Source organism: Oenanthe melanoleuca, chromosome 4 (assembly GCF_029582105.1).
Source record: "Oenanthe melanoleuca isolate GR-GAL-2019-014 chromosome 4, OMel1.0, whole genome shotgun sequence".
In the NCBI taxonomy this organism is placed as follows: Eukaryota; Metazoa; Chordata; class Aves; order Passeriformes; family Muscicapidae; genus Oenanthe; species Oenanthe melanoleuca.
The window spans coordinates 67,879,791-67,905,471 of NC_079337.1; the positions used below are offsets into that span (position 1 = coordinate 67,879,791).

At 54.6% G+C, this 25,681-nt stretch overlaps 2 protein-coding genes across 5 annotated transcripts in view; both read right to left on the reverse strand.

The window, feature by feature from the left end:
* Nucleotides 1–63: 63 nt before the first annotated feature.
* On the reverse strand, nt 64–9,778 carry CPXM1 (carboxypeptidase X, M14 family member 1). Its single transcript, XM_056489331.1, has 14 exons — nt 9,199–9,778; nt 8,924–9,049; nt 8,641–8,750; nt 7,925–8,064; nt 7,769–7,853; nt 6,684–6,834; nt 6,400–6,488; nt 6,163–6,286; nt 5,252–5,448; nt 4,084–4,263; nt 2,785–3,082; nt 1,994–2,133; nt 1,252–1,354; nt 64–688 (listed from the first exon to the last, which is right to left on the reverse strand). The coding sequence occupies exons 1-14, from the start codon at nt 9,710–9,712 to the stop codon at nt 438–440; spliced, it is 2,508 nt and encodes an 835-aa protein (XP_056345306.1). The 5' UTR covers nt 9,713–9,778; the 3' UTR covers nt 64–437.
* A 3,069-nt stretch (nt 9,779–12,847) lies between these two features.
* The window catches only part of ZNF638 (zinc finger protein 638), a 43,267-nt gene continuing 30,433 nt past the window's right edge, over nt 12,848–25,681 (reverse strand). For 2 of the 4 annotated variants that reach the window (XM_056489326.1, XM_056489324.1), the window contains 10 exons: nt 24,917–24,958; nt 24,116–24,256; nt 22,843–22,968; nt 20,341–20,390; nt 17,614–18,805; nt 17,309–17,365; nt 15,389–16,265; nt 14,739–14,831; nt 13,429–13,547; nt 12,848–13,110 (listed from right to left, as the gene is read on the reverse strand). In XM_056489326.1, the coding sequence (XP_056345301.1) occupies nt 13,057–13,110; nt 13,429–13,547; nt 14,739–14,831; nt 15,389–16,265; nt 17,309–17,365; nt 17,614–18,805; nt 20,341–20,390; nt 22,843–22,968; nt 24,116–24,256; nt 24,917–24,958 (2,751 nt within the window). In that variant the 3' untranslated portion in view covers nt 12,848–13,056. The remainder of the gene's footprint in view (nt 13,111–13,428; nt 13,548–14,738; nt 14,832–15,388; nt 16,266–17,308; nt 17,366–17,613; nt 18,806–20,340; nt 20,391–22,842; nt 22,969–24,115; nt 24,257–24,916; nt 24,959–25,681) is intronic. The other 2 variants (XM_056489327.1, XM_056489325.1) reach the window with 2 other exon arrangements.

Consider the following 25,681-nt stretch of genomic DNA (forward strand, 5'->3'; position numbering starts at 1 on the left):
CCGCCACGCCCCGCCCCTCCCACCGCCAGCAGCCAATAGGCGCTCAGAGATGGGGAGGGGGCGTGGCCAGGGAAGGGGTGTGATCGTGGATTAGTAATTGATATTGGCAAGGGGCCTTTGGTGGGCGTGGCTTATGGCGAATGACCATTTATGGTCATGTGAGGGGCGTATCTTTGTGATGGCCTCGGAATTTCTATTGGTCAGCAGAGAATGGGCGGGGCTTTATGTGGCGGCTCCATTGAGGGGCGTGGCCTCGCCGAGTTCCCACTGCCGCAGGTTCGAGTCCCGCTCCCGATGCCGTTCTTTATCCCATTCCTGATCCCATTCCCGGTCGCAGAGTCGCAGCGGCAGCACAGCCAAACTTTACTGGGAGCCGTCCCCCCGCTTCCCCCCGCGCCCCCCGGCCGAGCCCGCGGCCCCGGGGCCGCCCCGCTCACTCACTGCCCGCGGCCGTTGGCGCGCAGGCGGCGGAGGCGCAGCCGCTGCAGCCGCAGCGCCGGGTCGGGGCCCGGCCGGGTCCTCCCGGGTCGGTGCCGGCCCCGTGCCCGCGCCAGGCGGAAGCTGCACGGGGTGGGAACGTTCTCGAAGTAAACCCGGCACGGCTGCGTGGCCGCCTCGTAGCCCTCGGCCCGCGCCGTCACCTCGTACTCGCCCGGGTTCAGCAGCCGCCAGTAGTCCCCGTCCGAGGCTGCGGCGGGGGCGGGTGTCACTGTCCCTGTTGCCGTTCCTGTCCCTGTCGCCGTTCCTGTCCCTGTCGCCATCCCTGTCCCTGTTCCCATCCCTGTTCTCGGTCCCAGCCCCAATCCTGTTCTCGTCCCATTCCTATTCCCATCCCCATCCCCATCCCCAGTCTAATCCTGCTTCCATTGCCATCTGCAATCCCCAACCCTATCCCCCTTCCATCCCTGTCCCCAGCCCCATCCCAGCGTGATCCTGTTTCCATCCCAATCTGCAATCCCCAATCCCATCCCCAAATCCCATCTCATTCCCTTCCTGTCCCCAGCCCCATCCCATTCGCATCTCCAGTGCCATCTGTTCCTGTCCCATCCCTATTCCCATCTCCATCCCATTCCATCCCCATCTGCAATTCCCAATCCCATCCCCAAATCCCATCTCAATCCTTTCCCTGTCCCCATTCCCATCCCCACCCCATCCCTTTTCCCAGCCTCACCCCATTCCCATCCCATCCCACCTTCATTCCCAGCCCGATCCCGTTTCCCCCCACCCCAGATCCCAGCCGTGCCCCGGTACCGGTGCGGACGTCGTGGTTGATGCCATCCACGGAGATGATGGCGTTGGGGATGCCCAGCTCGGTGTCACTGTCCCGAACCACGCCCTTGATCCCGCGGTGCACCTGGAGCCGGGGGGGTGGCACAGGTGTGTCCCCCCCGTCCCAGTGCCACCCTCGGTGTTTGGGGACAGCCCTGTCCTGCTGCCACCCTGCTCTGCTCATGTCCCCCCTGGAATGTCCCCAGTGTTTCCCCCCACAAAAGGAAAACCTCCTGGGAGGTCCCTGGTCCTGCCTGTGACCCAGTGTTCCCATTGTCCCAAACACCCCCAAATCCCCCATCCTGGACCCCTACCTCAGTGTCCCCATTGTCCCAGCACCCCCAGACCTCCCTCAGTGTCCCTGTGATCCCAGCACCCCCAAATCCCCCCTCCTGGACCCCCTTTCCTCAGTATCCCCATCTTCCCAGCACCCCTAGATGCCCCCAGGGTCCCCATGTCTCAAACCCCCCTAAATCTGCCACTCTGGACTCCCCTTTCCCACAGTCCCCATGATCCCAGAACCACCTGGATTTCCCCCAATGTCCCCATGTCCCAACCCCTCCAAATCCTCCATCCTGGACCCTTTTCCCTGCTCCCAGCACCCCCAGACCCCCCCAGCTCCCCCATTCCCACCCCACCCTGCACAGACATCCCCAGGGTGGCTCTGCCCACCCCAGATCCGTGTCCCCACCCCCGGTGCCACCCCCAGCCCCCCGTGCCCGACCTGCTCCATGAAGAGCAGCAGCGACTCCCGGTTGTTCTCCCACTCCTCGGGCAGCTCGGAGGCGTGCGGGAATTTATCACAGGACAGCTCCACGGTGATCTCAAAGCAGTTGGTGTGCAGGTAGCTGAAATCATTCATACCTGCACGGCACAGGGGTGGAAGAGTCGGTCTGAAGTTTCTCTGATCTGCCTCACGACCATCATCAGAGACTGAGGGCCCCACCCCAGGGCCCCACCGCTCACTCTGGACCTGAGTTCTGGCCTGGCCCAGGTGGATGCTTGCCCAGGACTGTCTGTAGCTGTGCTGGTGCTGCCATGGCACGAGCAGGTGCTGCTTATAGCGCCCTGTTCCAGCACCTGCTTCATGGAGCAATGATCTCCGCATACAATAGTCCATAAATCTCCCCACCTTTTGGACAGAGGCCACTCACTTTGGAAAAGGACTATAAAAAGTGACTTTCTTAAAGAGGCTTTGAGATCTCTTTCTCCCCAAAGGATCGAAGACGCGTCCACCGTCGGACAACCACGAGGATGCGTCCCTTCTGTTGGTAGCTATTCCCCATCATTTCTCTCTCTCTCTCTCTCTTCTATCACAAAACTGAATTGTTACACACAATAAACTCCATTGCTGCTTTCTGCTGAACAAAACCTGAGTCTCTCACTTTTTGTCTTTTGCACCTTGGGGTCGAATGAACCATCACAACTCCCGCTCGGGTTGAGCGGATCGTGACAAGGGGTGACAGAAAACACCAAAAAACCCAAACACAAACCTCCCAAACCACCCCAACTCACTGCCAGCCACCGTGTGCCAGTTGGCTCCGTTGATGATGTTGCCGTAACGCGTGAAGTCGTCGTAGTGGCAGCGCCGGCGCTCGCCGCTGGCCATGGCCAGGTTGGCGGTGGCGTAGACGGTGGCCAGCCAGCGGAAAACGCCGTCGTCCGGCGTCGGGGTCAGCTCCTGGGCCTTCCAGTAGGTGCGGGTCATGTCGAAGGGGTAGGTGACCACCAGCTCGCCGCCGTGCAGGTTGGCGCTCAGCACGAACGGGTAGCGCTGCATCCACGCGATCACCGCGCGCGTCTCCGGGGCCACCTGCGCCGGGGGGGCACCGATGGCACCCGTGAGGTGGCACCCGTGCCGTGGCACCACGGCACCCGTGCGGTGTCACCCATGAGGTGGCACCATGGCACTCGTGTGGTGTCACTGTGCCGTGGCACCACGGCACCCGTGCGGTGTCACCCATGAGGTGGCACCATGGCACTCGTGTGGTGTCACCCATGAGGTGGCACCATGGCACTCGTGTGGTGTCACCCATGAGGTGGCACCACGGCACCCGCGCAGTGTCATCCGTGCTGGCACCTGCGCCTGGTGTTTCCCAGGGTTTGGGTCTTAAAATTCCCAGGATTTTGGGGGTGGAATTCCTATCTTTTTGGAGCTGAAATTCCCAGGATTTTGAGGCCAAAATTTCCAGGTTTTTGGGGTCATAATTCATGGGGTTTTGGGGCTGAAATTCCCAAGGTTTGGGGTCACAGTTCCCAGGATTTTCAGGCTGAAAATCTGCGAGTTCTAAGCTTGGAATCCCCAGGATTTTGGGGCCAGAATTCCAAGGGTTTGAGTAATAAAATTCCAAGGATTTTGGGGCTGAAATTCCCATATTTTTGGGGCTGAATTCCCGGGGTTTAGGGCTGGGTATTCTAGAATTTTGAGGCCAAAATTTCCAGGTTTTTAGGACCAAAATTCCCGGGGTTCTGGGGCAGGAATTCCCAGGGTTTGGGTCTTACAATTCCAAGGATTTGGGAGTAGAAATTCCCAGATTTTGGGGCTGAAATTGCCAGGATTTTGGGGCTGGAATTCCCAGATTTTGGGGCTGAAATTACCAGGATTTTGAGGCTGGAATTCCCAGATTTTGGGGCTGAAATTTCCAAGGCTTAGGGCTGGGTATTCCAAGATTTTGAGGCCAAAATTTCCAGGTTTTTGGGGCCATAATTCCTGGGGTTTTGGGGCAGGAATTCCCAGGGTTTGGGTCTTAAACTTCCAGGGATTTGGAGTTTCACCATGGCACCAGTCCAGGACTGGGGGTTTTGGGGTCTCACCGTGGCGTTGGCGAAGGTGTAGTACTCGGGGATGGGGATGTAGTGGTTGGGGAACTCGTGGGGCACCAGGTCGTTGTCCTCGGCGTCCCACAGCGCCGTGTTCAGGTCGGCAAAGTTGTGGTTGAGGTCGATGCCCTCGTACGTCCAGCGGCCCATGGCCCATCCCGCCAGCTCCGAGCCCTGCCGGCGGCACCGGGATCACCGGGATGGGAACGGGGATGAGCACTGGGATCACCGGGATGGGTATAGGGGTCACCGGGATGGGAACAGGGATGAGCACTGGGATCACCGGGATGGGAATGGGCACCGGCACAGGCACCACAGTCACCGGGACAGGAAGGGGGATGGGATCACTGGGATGGGCACTGGGATCACCAGAACAGGCACTGGGATCACTGGGATCACCGGGATGTTCACTGGGACGAGCACTGGGATGATCACTGGGACAAGCACTGGGATCACTGGGATAGGCACTGGGATCACCAGGACAGGATCACCAGGATGGGCACTGGGATCACTGGGATCACTGGGATCACCGGGACAGGATCACCGGGATGGGCACTGGGATCACCGGTATGGGATCACTGGGATGGGCACTGGGATGACCAGAACAGGCACTGGGATCACCGGGATGAGCTCTGGGATCACTGGGATGGGCACTGGGATCACTGGGATCACCGGAATGGGATCACTGGGACAGGCACTGGGATCACTGGGATCATCAGAGTGGGCACTGGGATCACTGGGACGGGCACTAGGATCACCGGGATCCCCAGGATGGGCACTGGGATCACCACAATGGGATCACTGGGACAGGCACTGGGATCACTGGGATCACCGGGATGGGCACTGGGGATCACTGGGATCATCAGAATGGGATCACTGGGACAGGCACTGGGATCACTGGGATGGGCACTGGGATCACTGGGACAGGCACTGGGATCACTGGGATCCCCAGGACGGGCACTGGGATCACTGGGACAGGCACTAGGATCACCGGGATCCCCAGGATGGGCACTGGGATCACCACAATGGGATCACTGGGACAGGCACTGGGATCACTGGGATGGGCACTGGGATCACTGGGACAGGCACTGGGATCACTGGGATCCCCAGGACGGGCACTGGGATCACTGGGACAGGCTCTGGGATCCCCGGATCCCCGCACCAGTTTGTAGGCGGTCTCGTAGCCGTCGGGGTTCATGGAGGGCAGCAGGTGGATGCGCGTGTCCGTCACCAGCTGCACCACGCGCGGGTTTCCCCGCCGGAACTCCCGGCACAGGAATTCCATCAGGTTCAGCAGCAGCTCCCGGCCCAGCACCTCGTTCCCGTGCATCCCGGCCACGTAGCGGAACTCGGGCTCTCCTGCCAGGGGGACACGGAGGGAGGGGCCTGGTGACTGTCCCCAGCCCCAGTCTGGGTGTCCCAGCACATCCTGTCCCCATCCTGGGTGTCCCTGTCCCCATCCTGCACCAGTCTGGGTGTCCCTGTGTCCCTGTCCCCATCCTGAGCATCCCTGGTCACCCTGTCCCCATCCATCTGCACCAGTCTGGGTGTCCCCGTGTCCCCATCCTGAGTGTCCTTGTGTTCCTGTCCCCATCCCACACGTTCCTGGTCACCCTCTCCTCATACCAGTCTGGGTGTTCCTGTGTCCCTATCCCCATCCTGAGTGTCCCTGTCCCCATCCTGCACCAGTCTGGGTGTCTCTGTCTCCATCCTGAGTGTCCCTGTGTCCCTATCCCCATCCTGGGTGTCCCTGTCCCCATCCTGTCCCCATCCTGCACCAGTTGGGGTGTCCCTGTGTCCCCATCCCTATCCTGGGCATCCCCAGCCACAATGTCCCCATCCCGTGCCAGGCTAGGTGGCCCCTCTTGAGCCCCTTGGTGACTGTCCCCACCCTCCTGCACCAGCCGCGGTGACTGTCCCACCCTCCTACAACAACCTGGGCACCCCTGGTGACCCCCACCTCACCTTGGGCACCCCCCATCCCAGCCTGGGCATCCCTGGGCACTGTCCCCACGCCCATCCTGCCCCACCCCTGCTGTCACCAGCTGTCCCCTGCTGTCCCCAGCCACGCACCCACTTCGTGCTGCCCGGGGTTGTCGGAGATCTCCATCACGTAGAGGCGCAGCCCGCGGGAGCTCTGCCCGATGCTGTACACGCGGGTGATGTCGGGGCACTCCTCGCTCACCCTCTTCATCAGCTGCGCGGTGACAGCGTCAGGGACACCCTGGGGACACCCTCAGGTGGCACAGCCCCCCACTTGGGGACACAGGGACGCCAGGGTTCCGGGGGGGTTGGGGGGGCGGGTGGCACCTTTCTCATCTCCTTGTAGTTGTGGTGGCGGAAATCCAGGTGAGATTCGGGCGGGGCCGGGGGGTGCCAGGTGTGGGCATCGCTGGGGTCTGCGGGGACAGCGAGGGGACACGGTCAGGGACAGGGAGGGGACAGGGAGGGGACACGGTCAGGGACAGCGAACAGCACAGACCGCGGCTCTGCTGGCGAGCGGCCGCGCTGGGCGCTGCTGGGACGGAGAGCGGGGAGCAGGGGACAAGCAGCGGGTCCCCAGGGACACGCAGGGGACACGCAGGGACACGCACCGGGCACGGGGCAGCCCAGGACCTCGGCCCGCAGGCAGACGGTGCCGTTGGGGAACCAGCTCTGCGGGTTGATGCGCAGGAATCGCCCCACGAGCGGCGAGGGCAGCAGGTTCAGCACCGGCGTCTCGGGGTCTTTGTTCCCCGGGAACACCTGAGGGGACAGCGGGGGACAGGGGGGTTCAGGGGGCTGCAGGGGGGTTCAAGGGGTTCCAGGCGCCCTTAAGGAGGAGCAGGCACGGTCAGGGGCAGCTCCGACCCCAAATCCGCAGCCCCACAGCGGGAGGAGCACAAGGGATTGGCACGGGGATCCCCAAATCTGTTCCTGGCATGGGTCAGGCAGGCGGACCCCAAAATTTACCCCTGGCCCCAAACTTGATCCTGATACAGTGCTGGAACCCCAAACCCATCCATGGCACGGGGACCCCAAAGCCATCCATGGCACGGGGACCCCAAAGCCATCCCAGCACAGGGACCCCAAACGCATCCATGGCTCAGGGACCCCAAACCCATCCCAGCACAGGAACCCCAAACCCATCCATGGCATGGGGACCCCAAATCCATCCCAGCACAGGCACCCCAAACTCTCTCCATCTCCAGGCTGCCGTGCCCTCCCCCGGTGCCAGCCCCTGGTGTGTCCCCAGCCCGTGCCAGGGGCGCTGGCAGGTGCCCAGTGGGGACAAGGAGCCTTTGTGCTGGCGGTGCCTGGCATGGCCAAGGCCAACAGAGCCCGGGCACGGTGCCAGCTGGCACGGGCACCCCGGGATGGGCAACCACAATCCTTGGGGTGGCTACCCCAGCGTGGTTAACACCGTTGCCAGTGTGGTTATCCCACCCGGCATGGTTAACCCCAGCACAACTAACCCCCAGTATAATTAACTCTGGCTCAATTACACCCCATCCCCCCCAAGCATTATTACCCCCCTGGCACAATTAACCCCCCCCACCCTGGCATAATTAACCCCCCGAGCATAATTACCCCTCCCTCCCGGTGCCATCATCACCCCCCAGCCGATCACCGCCCCCCCAGCACTGTCACCCCCCATGTCCCCGCCCTGTCCGGGGTGCCACCCCCGCCGGGCACCCACCGCCTCCTCGGTGCCATTGCGGCTCGGCAGCCACGTGTGCGAGTCATTGCTGACCTGCACCTTGTAGGATGTCACCCAGTCGTACCTGTGGGGCACAGCGGGGGGTCAGGGTGTCCCCAGTGCTGTCCCCACCCCAAATCCCCTTTGTCCCCTCACGTCCAGATGGAGTTGAGGCCCTGGGTGATCACGCCGGTGAAGCGGGTGAGGCGCCGCGCGTCCACCTGCAGCCACTGCTCCGTGTCCTCCTGTCCCGCGCACCAGCCCCCGTCGTAGAAATCGCCGTCGTAGAGCCCTGACTGCGGGGAGGGGAGGGGACACGCACAGCGACACGTCCGCGGTGTCCCCGAGCCCGGGGTGGTGGCACCGGGGGGTGGCACCGGCACCGCGGGGAGCCCGCACGGGAGGGAGGGGACCGGGCTGGAGAGCGCCCGGGGCATTGGTGTGCCGTGGATGTGCCACGGACAAGCCACGAATTGTCACAAACGTGCCATGGAGGTGCCACAAACTCACCACGGATGTGCAACACCCGCCCTGCGTTTGCCATGCGCTTGCCACACCCACACACCACATGCCAGGCAGGTGGCATCCACAGCCTGGCACACCTGAGCACACTCCTGGCACATCCCTGGCACACTCCTGGCACATCCCTGGCACACTCAGGCACACCTTGGCACATTCCTGGCACACCTGAGCACACTCCTGGCACACTCTTGCAACACTCTTGGCACACCATGGCACACCTGAGCACACCCTGGCACACCTTAGCACACTCCTGGCACACTCCTGGCACATCCCTGGCACACTCAGGCACACCTTGGCACATTCCTGGCACACTCTTGCCACACCTTGGCAGCCGGGCACCCCGGCAGTACCTGGATGTTGAGGCGGCCGCGGTGCGCGCCCAGCCCGTGCCGCTTGTGGCTGGACGCCCGGAGCTGCGTGTCCAGCACCCGCAGGGACTCCAGCCCCAGGGGGGGGCACGCTGGGGACACAGCGGGGACCGGGGTCACACGGGGACTGTCCCCACCCCGTGTCCCCACGGAGCTGCGCCATGGGGACACCCCAACCCCCAGGTGCCCCCCGGGTGCCCTGAGGACACGGCCAGGTCCCTGTGCAGGCGACAATGGCCGGGCCACCCGCGCCCAGAGCACGTACGGGGCTCCTGCGGAGCGGCCGGAGCCTCCGGCTTCTTCCTCAGCACCTTCTTCTTCCTCATCACCTTCTTCCTCACCACCTTCTTCTTCCTCAGCACCGCCCCCGTGGTCACCTGGGGCGCTGGGGCTGGAGGGGACACGGGGGTGACAGGGGATGGGGCTGGCAACACCTCCAGCCCCTGGCACCCCAATACCCCCCACGGGACCCCCCTTTTGCACACCCGGTCCTTCACACCCCCTCCCCTCTCACACCCCCCGACCCCCCCCAGCTCCTACCTGTGCCCGCGGGGTCCCCGCTCCGAGAGGGGCCGGGGCTCGGGGGGGTCCCGCTGCCCCTCGGGGGTACCGCGGTGCTGCCCCTCGAGGGGGGGGCCGTGGTGCCCTTCGGGGGGGGCACTCCGCTGGTTTTGGGGGGTCCTGGAGTGGTGTCCTTTCTGGGAGGCACCCCGCCGGTTTTGGGGGTTCCCGGCGTGGTGTCCTTTCTGGGGGGCACCCCGCTGGTTTTGGTGTCCTTTCTGGGGGGCACCCCGCTGGTTCTGGGGGGTCCCGGCGTGGTGCCTTTCGAGGGGGGCGTCTCGCTGCCTTTCGGGGCTCCCCTGGCCATGGCTTTGGTTGGGGACACCGCGCTGGCTTTGGGGGGTCCCGTGGTGGTGCCCTTTGTTGGGGACACCCCGCTGGTTTTGGGGGTGCCGCTGACTCGGTGGGGCGCGGCGCGGGCGGGGGGCGGCGGGGGGCCCAGCAGGAGCAGCAGCAGCAGCAGCAGCAGCGGGGCGAGGGGCACCCCCGGCATGGCCGCGGCCCCGCCGGTCGCTGCCCGCTCCCGCCGGTCCCTGCCGGTCCCGCTCCGCTCCCGGCCCCTCCCCGGCCCCCGCCCGCTTCCTGCCCGGGACCCCCGCCCGCCTCCTGCCCGCCCCCCGCCCGGGACCCCCGGCCCGCCCCGCCCCGTTAACCGGCCCCGTTCCGCTCCCCGTGTCACCGCACCCCCGAACGGGGGACAGCGGCTCCCGCCCGCTCACCGCGGGTCTTGCTGTGTCCCCAGTGTCCCATCACCGCGTCCCACTGTCCCCTCGCTGTGTCCCCAGCGTGTCCCACTGTCCCCTCATGTGTCCGCGCTGTCCCCCCCGGGGGTCTCCGGCTGCTCCCGCTGCCGCAGCGGCGGTGTCGCCGGCCGAGCCCGGGGACCCGGGAGGTCCCGGAGCCGGCGCTGCGGGCTGAGCGGGGCCGAACCGGGCGGCGGGGGGCGGCCCCCGGCCCCGACCCCTCGGGGTGCCCCGGGTGGGGTTCGGGGAGCGGGTCCGGGTGCTGGGGAAGGGGTGCGGGTCCTGCCTCTCCCCCCACCCGGCGCGAGGTTCACACACATACCCCAAAAAACCTTTCCCGGCTCGACTTTCCCGTTTTTATTGGGATTTCTTGCAGGGCAGCGGGGCTGCCGCCGGTGCCATCGCTGTCCCTTGTCCTCAATCCTGTCCCTTGTCCCCATCCCTGTCCCTCTGGGGGTGTCCCCGAGCGCTGCCTGGCTGAGGAAGGACACGGATGTCCATTCCTGGGGTGGCTTTGCTGCGCGACTCTTGGGATCTGCATGACCCGGGGACTCTCCTTGGCCATCCCAGGGGACAGCGGGGCTGGCACAGGGGACAGAGCGTTCATTCCCTGCCCGATTCCACGGGAAGGTTTTTGTCCCTGCCTTCTGCCTCAGCCCCACGTGACGGCTCTTTCGAGGTTTGCAGAATTCCCGGCCCCGCTCCAAGGCACACACGGCCCCATTCGCGCTGGCTCAGCACTTCCCGGGATGTCAGGAATTTCCTGGCGCAGCTGCCAGGTCCCGCTCGCAGATGCCGTTAAAGGCGCCGTGGCTTTTCCCGGCAGGAGCCCTAATGAGAAGCTGCTGTGGCTCCCCACACCCCACAGGCAGAGCGGGGCCAAACCCACGGAGCACCGCCGGGACTGTCCCCTCCAGGGCCGTGTCACTGTCCCCGTGTCCCTGCAGGGATGATCCCAGCCCGTGCTCCAGGCTGGGATTTCATCCAGCCTGGCTGAACCTCCTCATTGCTCTCCAGTGTCCCTGGGTGCCCCCATCCTTCCAGTGTCGCCTGTTGGGGACAGCCCCCTAGTGTCGTGTGGGGCTGGGGCTGCAGCTCCAGAAGGTTCCAGAAGGTTCCAGAGGGTCCTGTGGTCGTTGGGGTGCTGGGATGTCCCGTTGTGACGCGGGAGCTGTGCCCTGCCCCGATCCCAGCGTGATCCCAAAGGGTTCAGGTCCATCCCTCAGGAGCAGCAGCTCCTGGATCCTTCTGGAAAAGCCAAATCCCAACTGCTGGCTGGCCCGGGAGGGACAGGGGACGTTGGCCATGGAGCAGGAAGAGTGGGAATGGTGCGGTCCCCGAGGGCTGTGCCGAGGGGGACACGGCCGAGACCCACAGGGATCCCGAGGGATGAGCCAGGGCAATGTCCTTGGACACAAAGATCTGTCCCAATGGCTGGAGTTAATCACCCAAGAGATGTCCCACGTGGAAGAATTCATCGACCTGGAGCTGTGCCAGGAGAAAGCCAGGAGAGACCAGGAGCTGGGACACGAGGACGTGTCCCAGTGGGAAGAATTCACCAAGCAGGAGCGGTGCCAAGGGGAAGCCACCAGATCCCAACAGTGGTGCCAAGGGAGCATCAACACATACAAAACTCTGTCCCAATGGGAAGACTTAATCCACCAGGAGATGTCCCAAATGGAAGAATTCATCAACCAAGAGATGTCCCAGATAAAGAAACCCATCACCCAAGAGATGTCCCAAATGGAAAACCTGATCAACCAAGATCTGTGCCAAAAAAAAGCCAAGAGACACCAAGAGTGGTGCCAAGGGAATGTCAATGGATACAAGACTCTGTCCCAATGGGAAGAGTTAATCCAGCAAGAGATGTCCCACATGGAGGAATTCATCAACCACAGGATGTCCCAAATGGAGGAATTCACTGGCCAAGACCTGTGCCAAGGGGACACCAGGAGACACCCAGAGCAGTGCCATGGCAATGTCAAGGGATACAGAACTCTGTCCCAATGGGAGGAATTCATCAACCAAGAGATGTCCCAGTGGGAAAGGTTTTCTTGATCAGGAGCTGTTCCCAGCAGAGCAGGGGGCTCATCCCTGCCCTGCCCATCCTGACCTCAGGGCCTTTCCCACAGCCATGGTCACTCTCTGGACCCTGGCACTGATCCCAAGTTCAGAATTCCCAGGGATTTAATTCAGATTTGCCCTTCTGACCCACCTGGCTGAAGTCCACGGGGAGGAATGGTTCCCATGTGCTTCCCAAAAAGGCACAGGGTGCCCCAAGCCCCAACCACGGGCAAATTAATTAAAGGAATTCCCAAATTCCTGAATTCCTGTGGCTCTGTCAGCTGCTGCTGAGTCCCAGGAGGTGTTGAGTGCTCCAGGGGGATCCCCAAGTTTGGAATGTCACCATGGAGCTGAGGGGGCTGGGGGCAGGGAGTCATGGAATTGTTTGGGTTGGGAAAATCCCTCTGAGAGCATCGAGTCCAGCTCTGCCCAGGCCACCAGTGTCCCTGTCCCCAGGTGCCACATCCACAGGGCTGGTAAATTCCCCCAGGGATGGGGACTCCACCCCTCCAGGGAAATTCCAGCCTTTTCCAGGAAGGAATTTTCTCAATATCTAACCTAAGCCTCTCCTAGCCCCTAGCTTGGGTCTGTTCCCTGGGAGCAGATCCCAACTCCCACCTGGCTCCAGGAATTCAGGGAGCTGTGCAGAGCCAGAAGATCCTCCCTGATCCCCCTTTTTTCCAGGCTGAGCCCCTTCCCAGCTCCTTCAGCTGCTCCTGGAGCTCCAGACCCTTCCCATGACTCTCTCCATCTCCCTGGATTCCCAGCATCATCCAGAGCCACCAAACCCTAAGGAATGACCCCAAACTCAAGGCCTGGGGTAACTATACAATGAGAACATTTATTTCCTGGGGACACCTGCAAGTCTCTCCCACGTCGGATGATTGGAAACACAAATCCAACCCTCTCCTGGTTTGGGTTTTAGTCTGTTCCCAGCACTGAGTTTTTACACCATGGATGCTCCTTCCTGACCCCAAATTCTAAGGGAAATCCAAACACACAGAACTGACTGGCCCCAAAGCGTCGTCCATCACCTGGAGCTCGGCTCCTCCCCGCTGTTATCCTGCTGCTTGGCCATGAATTTCTGTGGAGAAGGGAGAAGAGATGGTGGGTGCTGAATGGATATTCCAGGATTATCCCCTAAAACCCGAGCTAGGAAAACCTTGGCCAGGTTCACCAGCTACTCCTGTGGGATTTGTCCCATCAAATCCCCCAAAATTTGGCTCCCAGGATGACACTGATACAGGAAGCTCCTGAGGGGAACGTGGCCTAATCTCATCAGGATTCCCCACAATAAAAACATTGCATATTCCCAAACCCCATCAAACAGGAACCCCCAGGGAACTCTCCACAGCCCCAAATCCAAGGATTTGGGGGATATTCCCCCTTTCCTGGGCAGTACCTCCATGTTCTGCCTGTGCAGGGGGGTCCTGCAGTGGTTGATCATGGAGGGTTCGTCGGCGTAGAAGAGGGAGCAGATCTGGCAGAAGAATCCAGCCTTTGGCACCAGGATATCCAGAGCTGAGGAAACACCACAGTCACCACACACAGCTCCAAGGAATATTCCAACTTCACCTTCCTTTAGCCAAATATGGGGGAATTGGGATTCTTCAGGGGGAAACTGCAGCTCTTTAACATTCCAAAAATCACTTTTTTTCACCCAAGCGGGTCCTTGCCCTGTTTCTATCCACAGGGTTATCTCCATTTCCAATAAACACACCATTTTCAGGGAATGAAGCAACCAATTCCTTGGAAGCTGGAGCAGTTCCTAAAAGAATGACCTCCTGAAAACTGGAACAGTTCCAGAAGGAATGACCCCATGGAAGCTGGAGCAGCTCCTGAAGAACTGACCCCAAGGAAGCTGGAGCAGTTCCTAAAGGAATGACTCCATGGAAAAATGATTCACATTGGAACAGTTCCTGAAGGACTGACCCCATGGAAGTTGGAGCACTCAATTCCTGAAGGACTGACCCCATGGAAATTCAGGCAGTTCCTGAAGGATTGACCCCACAAAAGCTGGAGCAGTTCTTGAAGGACTGACTCCATGGAAAAACTGCTCCAGACAGGAGCAGTTCCTGAAGGAATGACCCTATGGAAGCTGGAGCATTTCCTGAAGGACTGACCCCATGGAAGTGTGACCCACATTCCTGAAGGACTGATCCCAGGGAAGAGTGACCCACATTGGAGCACTTCCTGAAGGAATGACCCCATGGAAATTCAGGAAGTTCCTCAAGGATTGACCCCAAAAAAGCTGGAGCACTTCTTGAAGGACTGACTCCATGGAAATTCAGGAAGTTCCTGAAGCACTGACCCCATGGAGGCTGGAGCAGTTCTGAAGGACTGACCCCCCAGAATTCACATCTCTCCACCCCCACTTCACAGCCCTGGCAGCAATTCCCTCCTTTCCAGACACTGAATGTTGGGAATAAAACTTGCCACAGGATGGGAATCCTCAGGAGACACCACACTGCACCCTGATCAACAATTCCACCTGGATTTGGGAATTTCAGGGAAAAACTTCCCATGAGAGGCTTCCAAGTTTAACCAACTGGTTACACATGGATTTGGAGAAGCCAAGAAAAACCACGGATTTTGGGCCCTGACTTTGAGGTTCACTGGTTGTGAGGCATGGGAGGAGTTTTCCAATGGGCAGGAAAGAATCTTCCAGCCAGGAAAAACTGTGAGCATTTTGGGGGATTCCTCTGGATTTACCTTTGGGAGTGCTCTGTGTCCTGGGGACACCTGGAAAAGTCGTTTTCTTCTGCTGAGATTTTGGTTCTGCATCTTCTGATCCCAGCTGAGCTGCTGGAGACAGAAATGCACGTTGGGATGGAATTGTGGAATGGTGGAAGAGAACCATGGAATGGTGGAACAGAACCATGGAATGGTGGAAGAGAACAATGGAATTGTGGAACAAAATCATGGAATTGTTGAACAGAATCATGGAATGGTGGAAGAGAATAATGGAATTGTGGAACAGAATCATAGAATTGTGAAAAAGAATCATGGAATTGTAGAACAGAATAAGGGATTGTGGAACAGAATCATGGGATTGTGGAATGGAACCATGGAATTGTGAAATGGAACCATGGAATGCTGGAACAGAACCATGGAATTGTGAAATGGAATCAAGGAATGGTGGAACAGAATCATGGAACAGAACCATGGAATGGTGCAACAGAACCATGGAGTTGTGCAATGGAATCACGGGATGGTGGAACACAACCATGGAACTGTGGAATGAAATCATGGAATGGTTTGAGTTGGGAGAGACCTAAAGGTCATGGATATGGACACCTTCCACCAGTCCACAGGTGGGCTTGGCTCCAAGCCCCGTCCAAGCTGGCCTTGATGTTCCTCACCTTTTGGCTTGGAGATTTCAGCCATTTCCTCCTCTGGATTTGTATCTCCCAGAATCCCCAATTCTTCTGGTCCTGCAACAGCAACAATATCTTCATCATCTTCATCTTCAGGCAGGTTCTTCCCTGGGAAGGTGTTTTCTTCTTCCTCGTCACCGACTTCATCGACCGTAACGAAGTTCAGTTCCTCTTTGAGGTGATTGAAGTCGGCCAGGAAATCATCCTCATCCTCGTTGACCTCATCCAGAGTCACCAGAGGATTGTCCTCGTTGTCCTCCTGGATCTCATCCACGGTCACCAGGGCGTTGGGGTCGTCGGGCACCTGGGAGGCGGCGCAGTCCCCGGGATGGGCCTTTCCCTCCTCGGCGGCGCTGAGCGCGGGCGGCTCGTTGAGGGGCAGCTCCTCCACCTCGCCGATCTCATCCACGGTCACCAAGGGCTCTGCCTTCAGCTCCCGCTCCTCAAACTCCGCCCGGGGCCCGTGGGCTCCCGGCTCCTCCTGCTCCGAGATCTCATCCAGCGTCAGCAGCGCCTGCGGATCCTTCACCGCTTCCGACAGCTCCTCCTCTTCCACCACCTCATCCACCACCACCAGGCCCCGCGGGTCGACGCCCGGCAGCGGCGCCGGCGCGTCCTCCTCCTCCTCCTCCTCCTCCTCCTCCCCGATCTCATCCAAGGTGACAAAGGACAGCTCACCTTCGGCTCCGCAACTCTTCCCTCTCCTCTTCTTGGACGCCGGCTCCGAAGGGTTGGCTTTGGGCGTTTCTTTTCTCTTCCCCCTCGGGGGGTTTCGCCGCGGCGTCACCGGAGACTCGGCGTCCTCCAGCACCTCGTCCACCGTGACAAACTCGTCCAGGTTGAAGGGGAAGAGCTCTTCCTCCTATGGGAATATTTAGGAAGAAAAGAAATCATCCCAAATTTAATTAAAAAAATTTAAAAAAATGTGTTCAGGGCTTAGATCGCAGCGTTGTGCTGAGTAATTAATTTAATTTAACTCAGGTTTCATTCAGGAAAATGAATTTTTCCCTTTGGAAAAAATGAAGAGGATCAATAGGGGATAAAATTCCATGGGTAATGTTCAGTGAATGAAATTCAATGGATAAATTTTAATGGGAAAAAATTCAGCGTATAAAGGTCAACGGATAAATTTCAATGGAAAAAATTCAGTGCATAAAGGTCAGTGGAGAAATTAAAAGGCTAAAATTCAGTGGATGAAATTCAATGGATACATTTCAATGCATAAAATTCAGTGTATAAAGGTTGATGGATAAAAATTCAGTGGACAAATTTCAAAGGAAAAAGTTCAGTGGATAAAGGTCAATGCATAAAAATTCAGTGGGTAAAGGTCAATGGATAAAATTCAACGGATAAAATTCAGTGGATAAAAATTCAGTGGATGAAATTCAATGGAAAAGATTCAATGGAAAAATTCAATTGATAAAATTCAGTGAGTAAAATTAAGGGGATAAAAATTTAGTGGACAAAATTCAGTGGATGAAATTCAATGGATAAAATCAAGGGCATAAAATTCAGTGGGTAAAGGCCAACGGATAAAATTCAGTGGGTAAGATTAAAGGGATAAAATTTAGTGGATAAAATTAGGTGGATAAAGTTCAATGGATAAAATTAAAAGGATAAAATCCAGTGGATGAAATTCAATAGAGGAAATTCAATGGATAAAATTAAAGGGATAAAATTCAGTGGAATGAAATTTAGTGGATGAAATTAAAGGGATAAAATTCAACAGATAAAATTCCTGCAAATTCAAAGTTCTGGATCCAAAGGAATGGGTGCCTCACCCCAAATGATTCATTTTAATCCCACCATTTTCCATCCTTTTAATCCCAGTTTTCTTTTTAATCCCAGTTTTCCAACCTTTTAATCCCACAGTTTTCGTTTTAATCCCACATTTTCCTTCCTTACCTCCTTCTGTTTTCCAGCACTGCCTTTCCAAGCTGCAGCACCGCCCCCACCAGGAGCCTGCAAAAATGGGACAAAAAATTCCATGAAATCCCAGGAAATCCCAACCCTCACCAAGCACAGCTCCAAGGAATTTGGATTTGCTTCCAAAACAACTTCCAAAGGATTTTCCAACCAGTTCCACCCTCATGTTGCAGCTTAAAGAAACTGGTGGCCCAGCAGCTCCTCTGGTGGCCCAGGGATTTATGGAAAAGGGAAAGGGATGATCCTGGAATTGCAGGGAACACCGGAATTCCTGCTCTCCTCACCTGATTCCCGCCGGGATTTTCTCTCGTGCCAGATGTTCCAGATGTTCCACTCTCCCCCTGCTGCTTTGAATTTGCCCGAGATTCCAGCTGGGAATCCTTTTCCTGCTGGGATGAGCTCTTCCCACCATCTCCCTGTGCATCCATCCCGGAATTTCCATTCCCTTTCCACTGGTTGTTCCCAGCTCCAGGCTGAGCCACGGTTTTGCCTGAGATTTTCTTCTCCAGTCCCGTTTTGGGGGGGATTTTCTGCTCCCCAGCTTTTCCCGGGGAAGGCTCAGTGATCCTGACAGGAATTCTCTGTTTCAGGATATCTGGGACGGACACCACCGCCTTCAGAATGGTTTTCCCAGCGCAAGATTCCTTCACGGATCCAGCGGGATCTACCGGAGCTGCAGCGTGGCTTTCGTCGGATTTTGCAGCTCCCACCCCTTTATTTGGTGGGATTTTAACCGAACTTCCCACATGGATCTCCCCAGCAGCATTCCCAGAGTTTTCCCCACCCTTGCAGAACGTTTTTCCAGGTGTTTTCTCCAGCTCTGTCCCAGCTTTTGTCCCCGGATTTTCCCCCATTTTGAGCACGGATTCCTCCGCCGTCCCCTCTTTCTCTGCTCCAGCCACATCCCAGTTTCTCCCTGGAGCATCCCCAATTTTTGGGACAGCTGTCCTCTCCGTGGATGTTTCACAGCTGCTTTTCCCAGCCTCAGGAACAGGAGTGTTTTCTGGAGCAGTCGGCTCCGTGCTGGGCTGGGTGACACCGGGTGACGTCGCAGGAGCCTCGTCCGAGCTCGGGGACATTCCAGGGATGGCTCCTGGTGTTCCTCCAGCTGGGATCCCTTTGCTGGAAGATTCCAGAGGATCCACAGCAGGAGCAGAGGGCTCCTCATCCTCCTTTTGGATTTCCAGCTCTGGCTCATCCCGAGCCTCCTCCTTCCCCGCTCCGGGTTTCTCCTCCGCCCTCGTTCCGGGCGATTTGCTGCCAGCAGGATCCACGGGAATTCCAATTCCAGGATCCAGTCCCTCCACATCCATCCCTGCTCCTCCTTGCTGGGACTCTGGAATCTCCAGCTGTCCTGCTGGAATCTCCTCTGGGACATCTGGGCTGGGATTTTGGCCTTTCCTGGGCTCTCCTGATGGACTTCCGGGTGTTTTTTGCACCGTTCCCGATCCCTCTGGGATTTTTTTCAAGCCAGAGCTAAAAGCATTTCAAAGAAACAGAAGAAATCAAACCATGGAGGGAGAATTCCAGAATTCCCAGAAAGTTCCAGGGTTTTTCCTGGAGCATCAGGAAATGGGATTGGGAATTCTGTGGTACAAGGTGACAAATTGAGGTGAAGAATTCACATTTTGGAGACCTCAGGCCTCAGAAAATTTACATCCCACGGAGGGAAAAATGGGAAAATCCAACCAAAACAAAGCTCCTGGATAAGGGAATTAGCAGAGCTTTGCTCTGTCTGCAGTTCCCAATCCTGAGAAAGCAGGTTTGGATTTGGGATTGGATTTGATTTGGGTTTAAAATCCCTGTTTTCCATGGAAAACTCTCTGGGATAACACAGACCAAGGTGATGGAGCTTTCCAGGGAATTTCAGGCTCTTCCCTGAAGGAAAGAATCCCACAGGATGAGTCTGGAATTAGGGATGAGTTTGGAATTAGGGATGGCTCTGCTTGGAGCATCAATTCCAGCAGAATTCCAGCAAGGAATTTCTGTTCCAAAACCTGGGAAAATCAGGATTGTCCAGCAGAGAGGGATTTGGGATCCCCCCTCAAAGGGATTTTCCCATTAATTCAACATTTCTGACTGTGATCAGTTTGTTTTCTCTTCCATTGGGATTCATGGAAAAATCCTGGGATTCACTGAAAACTCCCCCCTGGATTCATGGAAAATGCAGCCTGGGAAAGGCAGAGCCCAGGGATAGACTTTAATTAATTAAAGCTTCAGATAAAGAATGAATAATTAATAATTAAAAGAATAATTCTGGTATTTTTTGTTTCCTATGAAATGAAATAAAATAAAATTATGTGGAAAATGAGTGGAGCAAAGAAAAATGTCAATTTTCCAACTTTTCAGGAGCTGGGATTCAAGGAAAAGTCCCTCTTAATTTTAATTTTAAATTTAATTTTAATTCCACCTGTCTGGAATCAAGAAGTGGCTGTGAGGAAGAGATTCCCATTAATTTGGGAATTAATGCTCCCAAAATTCAGCAGTTTCATGGAATGACAAAAAAAGAAACGGGATCTGGGAATTACAGAGCTTTTCCATAACAGAATTCCTTAAATTTTAGGATCATTCTTACACAATTTTGGGTTTTTTAACAACAAAACTTATCCAGAAATCCAAATTGGAATCACAGAAAAAAATGGGATTAAAGACCTATTTAACAGAAATTCCTAAAAATTTCTGGGAATTCAGCAGCTGGGAAGAGGAATTCCAGAGGCAGGGATAGAGGGAAGAGCTGCAGGATGGAATAAAAGTAACAGGAGGAGCCAGGACCTGAGCAGGGGAGAAAAATAAGGAAAACTCCACAGAAAATTGGGATTTCACACCATTTTTCCATTATTTTTTTAACAAATCCCAAATATTTTTGCTCTGGAGCACACAGACTGGGAAGAAGGAGCAGCAGGACAAAGCTGGAGGGAGGCTCAGCAACCTCTAATTGTGGATAAACATTCCAAGAGAGAAAATAAATGGATAAAATTCCCAAAAATTTCCAAAATCCTTGCAGGTTGTACCTTGCTTTGCTCCCTTCCTCTCTCTTCACTTCCCTTTTCCCACTTTCAGCCTGGAAAACAAAAGCCAAGGTCAGGATTTTCCAGTTCCAGAGGAGGCACTGGGAAGGCAGTGGGTTTGGGATTTGGGATGGATTTGGGCACAGGCAGCAGGATCAGCTCCCTAAAATCCAACCATTCCTTATCCCTATCACTAAAATCCAATAATTCCCTACAAATCCCAGTCCCTATCCCTAAAATCCAGCCATTCCTTAAAAACCTCATTCCCTAGCCCTAAAATCCAGCTATTCCCTGTAACCTGTAATCCCTATACCTAAAATCTGTCAGTTCCTTAAAAACCTCATTTCCTAACCCTAAAATCCAGCCATTCCTTAAAAACTCCATTCCCTTAGTCCTAAAATCCAACCATTCCTTACAAATCCCATTCTCATCCCTAAAATCCAACCATTCCTTACAAATCCCATTCTCATCCCTAAAATCCAACCATTCCTTACAAATCCCATTCTCATCCCTAAAATCCAACCATTCCTTATCCCTATCCCTAAAATCCAGCCATTCCTTAAAAACCCCATTCCCTATACCTAAAATCCAACTATTCCTTAAAAACCCCAAATGCTATCCCTAAAATCCAACCATGTCTTATCCCTAAAATCCAGCCATTCCTTATCCTTATCCCTAAAATCCAATAATTCTCTACAAATCCTGATCCCTATCCCTAAAATCCAGGATTTATCTCAGAACCTGAAGGGGAAAATCCCAAACTCTGAGGGAAAAATCCCAACTGTGAGAGGAAAATCCTAATCCTGAGGGAGAATATTTGTAACCCTGAGGGGAAAAAATCCCAACCCTGAAGGGAAAAAATATCCCAAAACATGAGGGGAAAAAAATCCCAAACTCTGAGGGGAAAAAAAAAACCCAAAGCCTGAGGAGAAAACCCCAACTGTGAAGGAAAATCCCCACCCTGATGGGAAAAATCAAACTCTGAGAGAAAAATCCGAAAACCAGAAGAAAAAAATCCCATCCTGAGGGGAACATCCCAACCCTGAGGAAAAAACTCAAAACCTGAAGGGAAAAATCCCATACTCTCAGAGAAAAATCTCAACCCTGAGGAGAAAAATTTCAGTCCTGGGGGGGGAAATCCCAAACCTGATGGGAAAAATTCCAGTCCTGAGGGAAAAATCCCAGACCCTGTGGGAAAAAAAATCCCAAACCCTGAGGGGAAAAAAATCCAAACCCTGAGAGAAAAAAATCCCAAACCCTGATGGAAAAAATTCCAAACCTTAATGGGGAAAAATTTCCAAACTTTAATGGGGAAAAATCCCAAACCCTGAGGGAAAAAAATCCCAAACTCTGAGAGAAAAAAGTCCCAAACCCTGATGGAAAAAATTCCAAACCTTAATGGGGAAAAATCCCAAACCCTGAGGGGAAAAAAAAAAATCCCAAAACCTGAGGGAAAAAAATCCCAAACCCTGAGGGGAAAAAAATCCCAAACCCTAAGGGAAAAATCCCAATCCTGAGAGGAAAAAAACCCCCTAACCCTGAGGGAAAAAAAATCCAAACTCTGAGGGAAAAAAATCCTAAACCCTGAGGGAAAAAAATCCTAAACCCTGAGGGAAAAATCACAATCCCGAGAGAAAAAATCCCAACCCTGAGGGAAAAATCCAAACCCTGAGGAAAAGAAAAAAATGTGAGGGAAAATACCCAAATCCTGAGGGAAAACCCCAACCCTAAGGGGAAAGTCCCATCCTTGAAGGGAAAAAAAAGTCCCAACTCTGAAGTAAAAATTTTAACCCTGAGTGAAAACACCAACCTTGAGGGAAAAAAAAATTCCCAACCCTGAGGGAGAAAAATCACAGGCCTGAGAGAAAAACACCCTCAACCCTGGCAGAAAAATCCCAGCCCTGAGGTAAAAAAGTCCCAACCCTAAGGGGAAAAAATCCCAACCCTCAGGGAAAAAAAAACCCATGAGGGAAAATATCCAAACCCTGAGGGAAAAATTGCAACCATGAGGGGAAAATCTGAACCCTGAAGGGAATAATCCCAAAGCTGGGAGGAAAAAATCCAAACCTTGAGGGGGAAAAATCACAAACTCTGAGAGAAAAATCCCAACCCTGTGGGGAAAAAGTCGCAACCCTGAGGGAAATCCCAATTCTGAGGGGAAAATCCCAATCCTGAGGGGAAAAAAATCCCCTAACCCTGAAGGAAAAAAAATCCCAACTTTGAGTTAAAAATTTTAACCCTGAGTGAAAATCTCAACCCTGAGGGAAAAAAAAAATCCCAACCCTGAGGGAAAAAATAATCCCAACCCTGAGGAAAAAAACCCGCAAGCGTGAGGGGGAAAAAACCCCTCAACCCTGACAGAAAAATCCCAATCATGAGGGAAAAAATTCCAAATTTGAGGGAAAATTTTTAACCCTGAGGGGAAAAAAATCCCAACCATTGCAGGAAGGTTCTCCCACCCCCAAAAATAAAATACCCAGATGGTGGAAAAGGCAGAATTTTTACCTCAGGAGTGTCCGCATGGCAGGACAAGGAGCAGGTGAGTGTGTGCTCCCCCATGGAATAGGGGTACTGCTGCAGGAAACTGTGCATGTACCGTGCTGATTTGGGGCTGTCCAGCTGCAGGATGGCCTGGGGCACAATTCCAAATAAATAAATTTATTCTAATTCCTTCATTTCTGCAGAAAAATCCCAGAAATTCCTAAAGCTGCCCAAAGCCCTCAGGTGTTTCCCGCCAATTTCCAGGCCTGGAAAGGGTTAAAATAGGCCTAAAATGGCCTGGTTTGGGGTCTAAAGGTGGGAAAAACAGGCCTAAAACGGCCTGGTTTGGGGTCTAAAGGTGGGAAAAACTTGGGATTGAAAAGATTTTTTATTGGATTGTCTCAAAATCCCCCAAATCTCCCTGATTTCCTGTCTGTACCCGCTGGCGGTTGCTGAGCACGGCACAGTGCTCCACCTTGCCGAAGCACAAACCACCGCCATCTTCGGTACCCATTGGTCAAAAACACCCCAGAAATTCACAAAAAATCCCCAAAAATCCCAAGAAATGACCAAAAATGCCCCAAATCTCCCTGATTTCCCTCCGTACCCGCTGGTGGTTGCTGAGCACGGCGTAGTGCTCCACCTTGCCGAAGCACAAACCACCTCCAGCTCCCGGAACCCATCAGTCAAAAATCCCCCAAAACTCCCCAAAAAATCCCCAAAAATCCCAAGAAATGACCAAAAATTCCTCTCAAAAATTCCCAGAATCTCCCTGATTTCCCTCCATACCCGCTGGCGGTTGCTGAGCACGGCACAGTGCTCCACCTTGCCGAAGCACAAACCACCGCCATCTTCGGTACCCATTGGTCAAAAACACCCCAGAAATTCACAAAAAATCCCCAAAAATCCCAAGAAATGACCAAAAATTCCTCCCAAAATCCCCCAAATCTCCCTGATTTCCCTCCGTACCCGCTGGCAGTTGCTGAGCACGGCGTAGTGCTCCACCTTGCCGAAGCACAAACCACCTCCAGCTCCTGGAACCCATTTGTCAAAAATCCCCCAAAATTCCCAAAAAATCCCCCAAAATCCCAAGAAATTACCAAAAATTCCTCCCAAAATCCCCCAAATCTCCCTGATTTCCCTCCGTACCTGCTGGCGGTTGCTGAGCACGGCGTAGTGCTCCACCTTGCCGAAGCACAAACCACCTCCAGCTCCCGGAACCCATCAGCCAAAAATCCCCCAAAATTCCCAAAATATCCCCAAAAATGCCCCAAATCTCCCAGATTTCCCTCCGTACCCGCTGGCGGTTGCTGAGCACGGCGTAGTGCTCCACCTTGCCGAAGCGCAGCCCGGCACAAACCACCTCCAGCTCCCGGAACCCCTCGGCCGGGAGGTTCCCCAGGTGAACGAGCTGGGAGCGCAGAGAGGCAGCATCCACCTGGAATGGGAGCAGAGAATGGGTGAGGGGTGGGAAATGGGGGAAAAGGGAAAAAAAGGAGGGGAGAAAAGGGAAAAAAGAAGGGAAAGAGATGTGAGGAAAGGGGGATTGGCGGAGGGAAAAAAGGGGGAAAAGGGGAAAAGAGGGAGGGAAAGGACGGAAGGGAGAAAAGAGGAAAAAGGGGGAAAAGGAGAAAAGGAGAAAAAAGAGAAAAAGGAGAAAAGGAAAAAGGAAAAAAGGGAAAAAGGAAAAAAGGAGGAAAAGGGGGGAAAAGGAGAGAAAGGAGAGAAAGGAGAGAAAGGAGAGAAAGGAGAAAAAGAGAAAAAGGAGAAAAGGAGAAAAAGGAGAAAGGAAAAAAGGGAAAAGGATGTGGAAATGGAAAGGGAAAAATAAGAGGGGGAGAGGGAGGGAAAGAATGGGAAAAAAGGGAAAACGGGAAAAAAGGGGGGAAAAGGGAAAAAAAGGGGAAAAAAAAGGGGAAAAAAAGGGAAAATAGGGAGAAAAATACAATAAAATGGAAGGGGGGAAGGGAGAAAAGGGAAGAAAAGAAAGAAGGGAATGAACATTTCCAGCTTCATGAAATTCCAAGGAAAATTTGGGATAATGAGGAAAAACTTGGGGTAAAGAGGATAAAATTTGGGATGAAGAAGAAAAACTCACCTTGGGATCGGAATCTTTGATGAGAGCAATAAAAATCGCCTCCTTCAGGGACAAAAAATGGGATTGGAGTTTAATTAATGATTGTTAGTAATAGATAAAAACTAATAAATTATTAATAATTCATAAATAAAGGGTTCATCACATTAAAAAAAAAAAAAATTCCCAGCATCAATTCCAGTGGGAAAAATCCCTTGTTTTAAACACAAGGAAGTGCTAAAAATTCAACTGAAATACCAAACCCTGCTTGAAGCGGAAAAGTGGGAAATTTTTCCGGAATTTTCCCCACAGTTCCCATAATCCAAATAATCCCAACAATCCCAATAACCCAAATAATCCTGGTAATCCTGATAATCCCCCAATCCCCATAATCCAAATAATCCCCACCTCATCCCCGAGGCTGCGGTGCTGGGGTTTGGGCCGCACGCTGAGCCAGTTCCCATCTGCAATTCCCAAATCCCCCAACCCTAATAATTCCTCCAATCCCACTAATCCCCCAATGATCCCATTTCCCACCTTGTCCCCCAGGCTGCGGTGCCAGAGTTTGGGGTGTACACTGAGCTGGTTCCCATCCATAATTCCCAAACCCCCACATCCCCAATAATCCAAATAATCCCAATAACTCCACTAATCCCCAAGGCTGTGGTGCCAGGGTTTGGGGTGCACACTGAGCTGGTTCTCATCCACAATTCCCAAATCTCCCCAACCCAAATAATCCCCCCAATCCCACTAATTCCCCAATAATCCCAATAACCCCACTAACCCCCC

Bases quoted from the DNA above. Each gene is read 5' to 3' on its own strand.
- CPXM1 (XM_056489331.1), bottom strand. From the start codon at position 9,712: ATGCCGGGGGTGCCCCTCGCCCCGCTGCTGCTGCTGCTGCTGCTGCTC. The intron at 8,751-8,923 runs GTACGTGCTCTG...CTGTGTCCCCAG, and splicing joins GGCCGCTCCGCAGGAGCCCC to CGTGCCCCCCCCTGGGGCTG. The intron at 5,449-6,162 runs GTGCGTGGCTGG...TCCCCCTGGCAG, and splicing joins CCCCGGGCAGCACGAAGTGG to GAGAGCCCGAGTTCCGCTAC.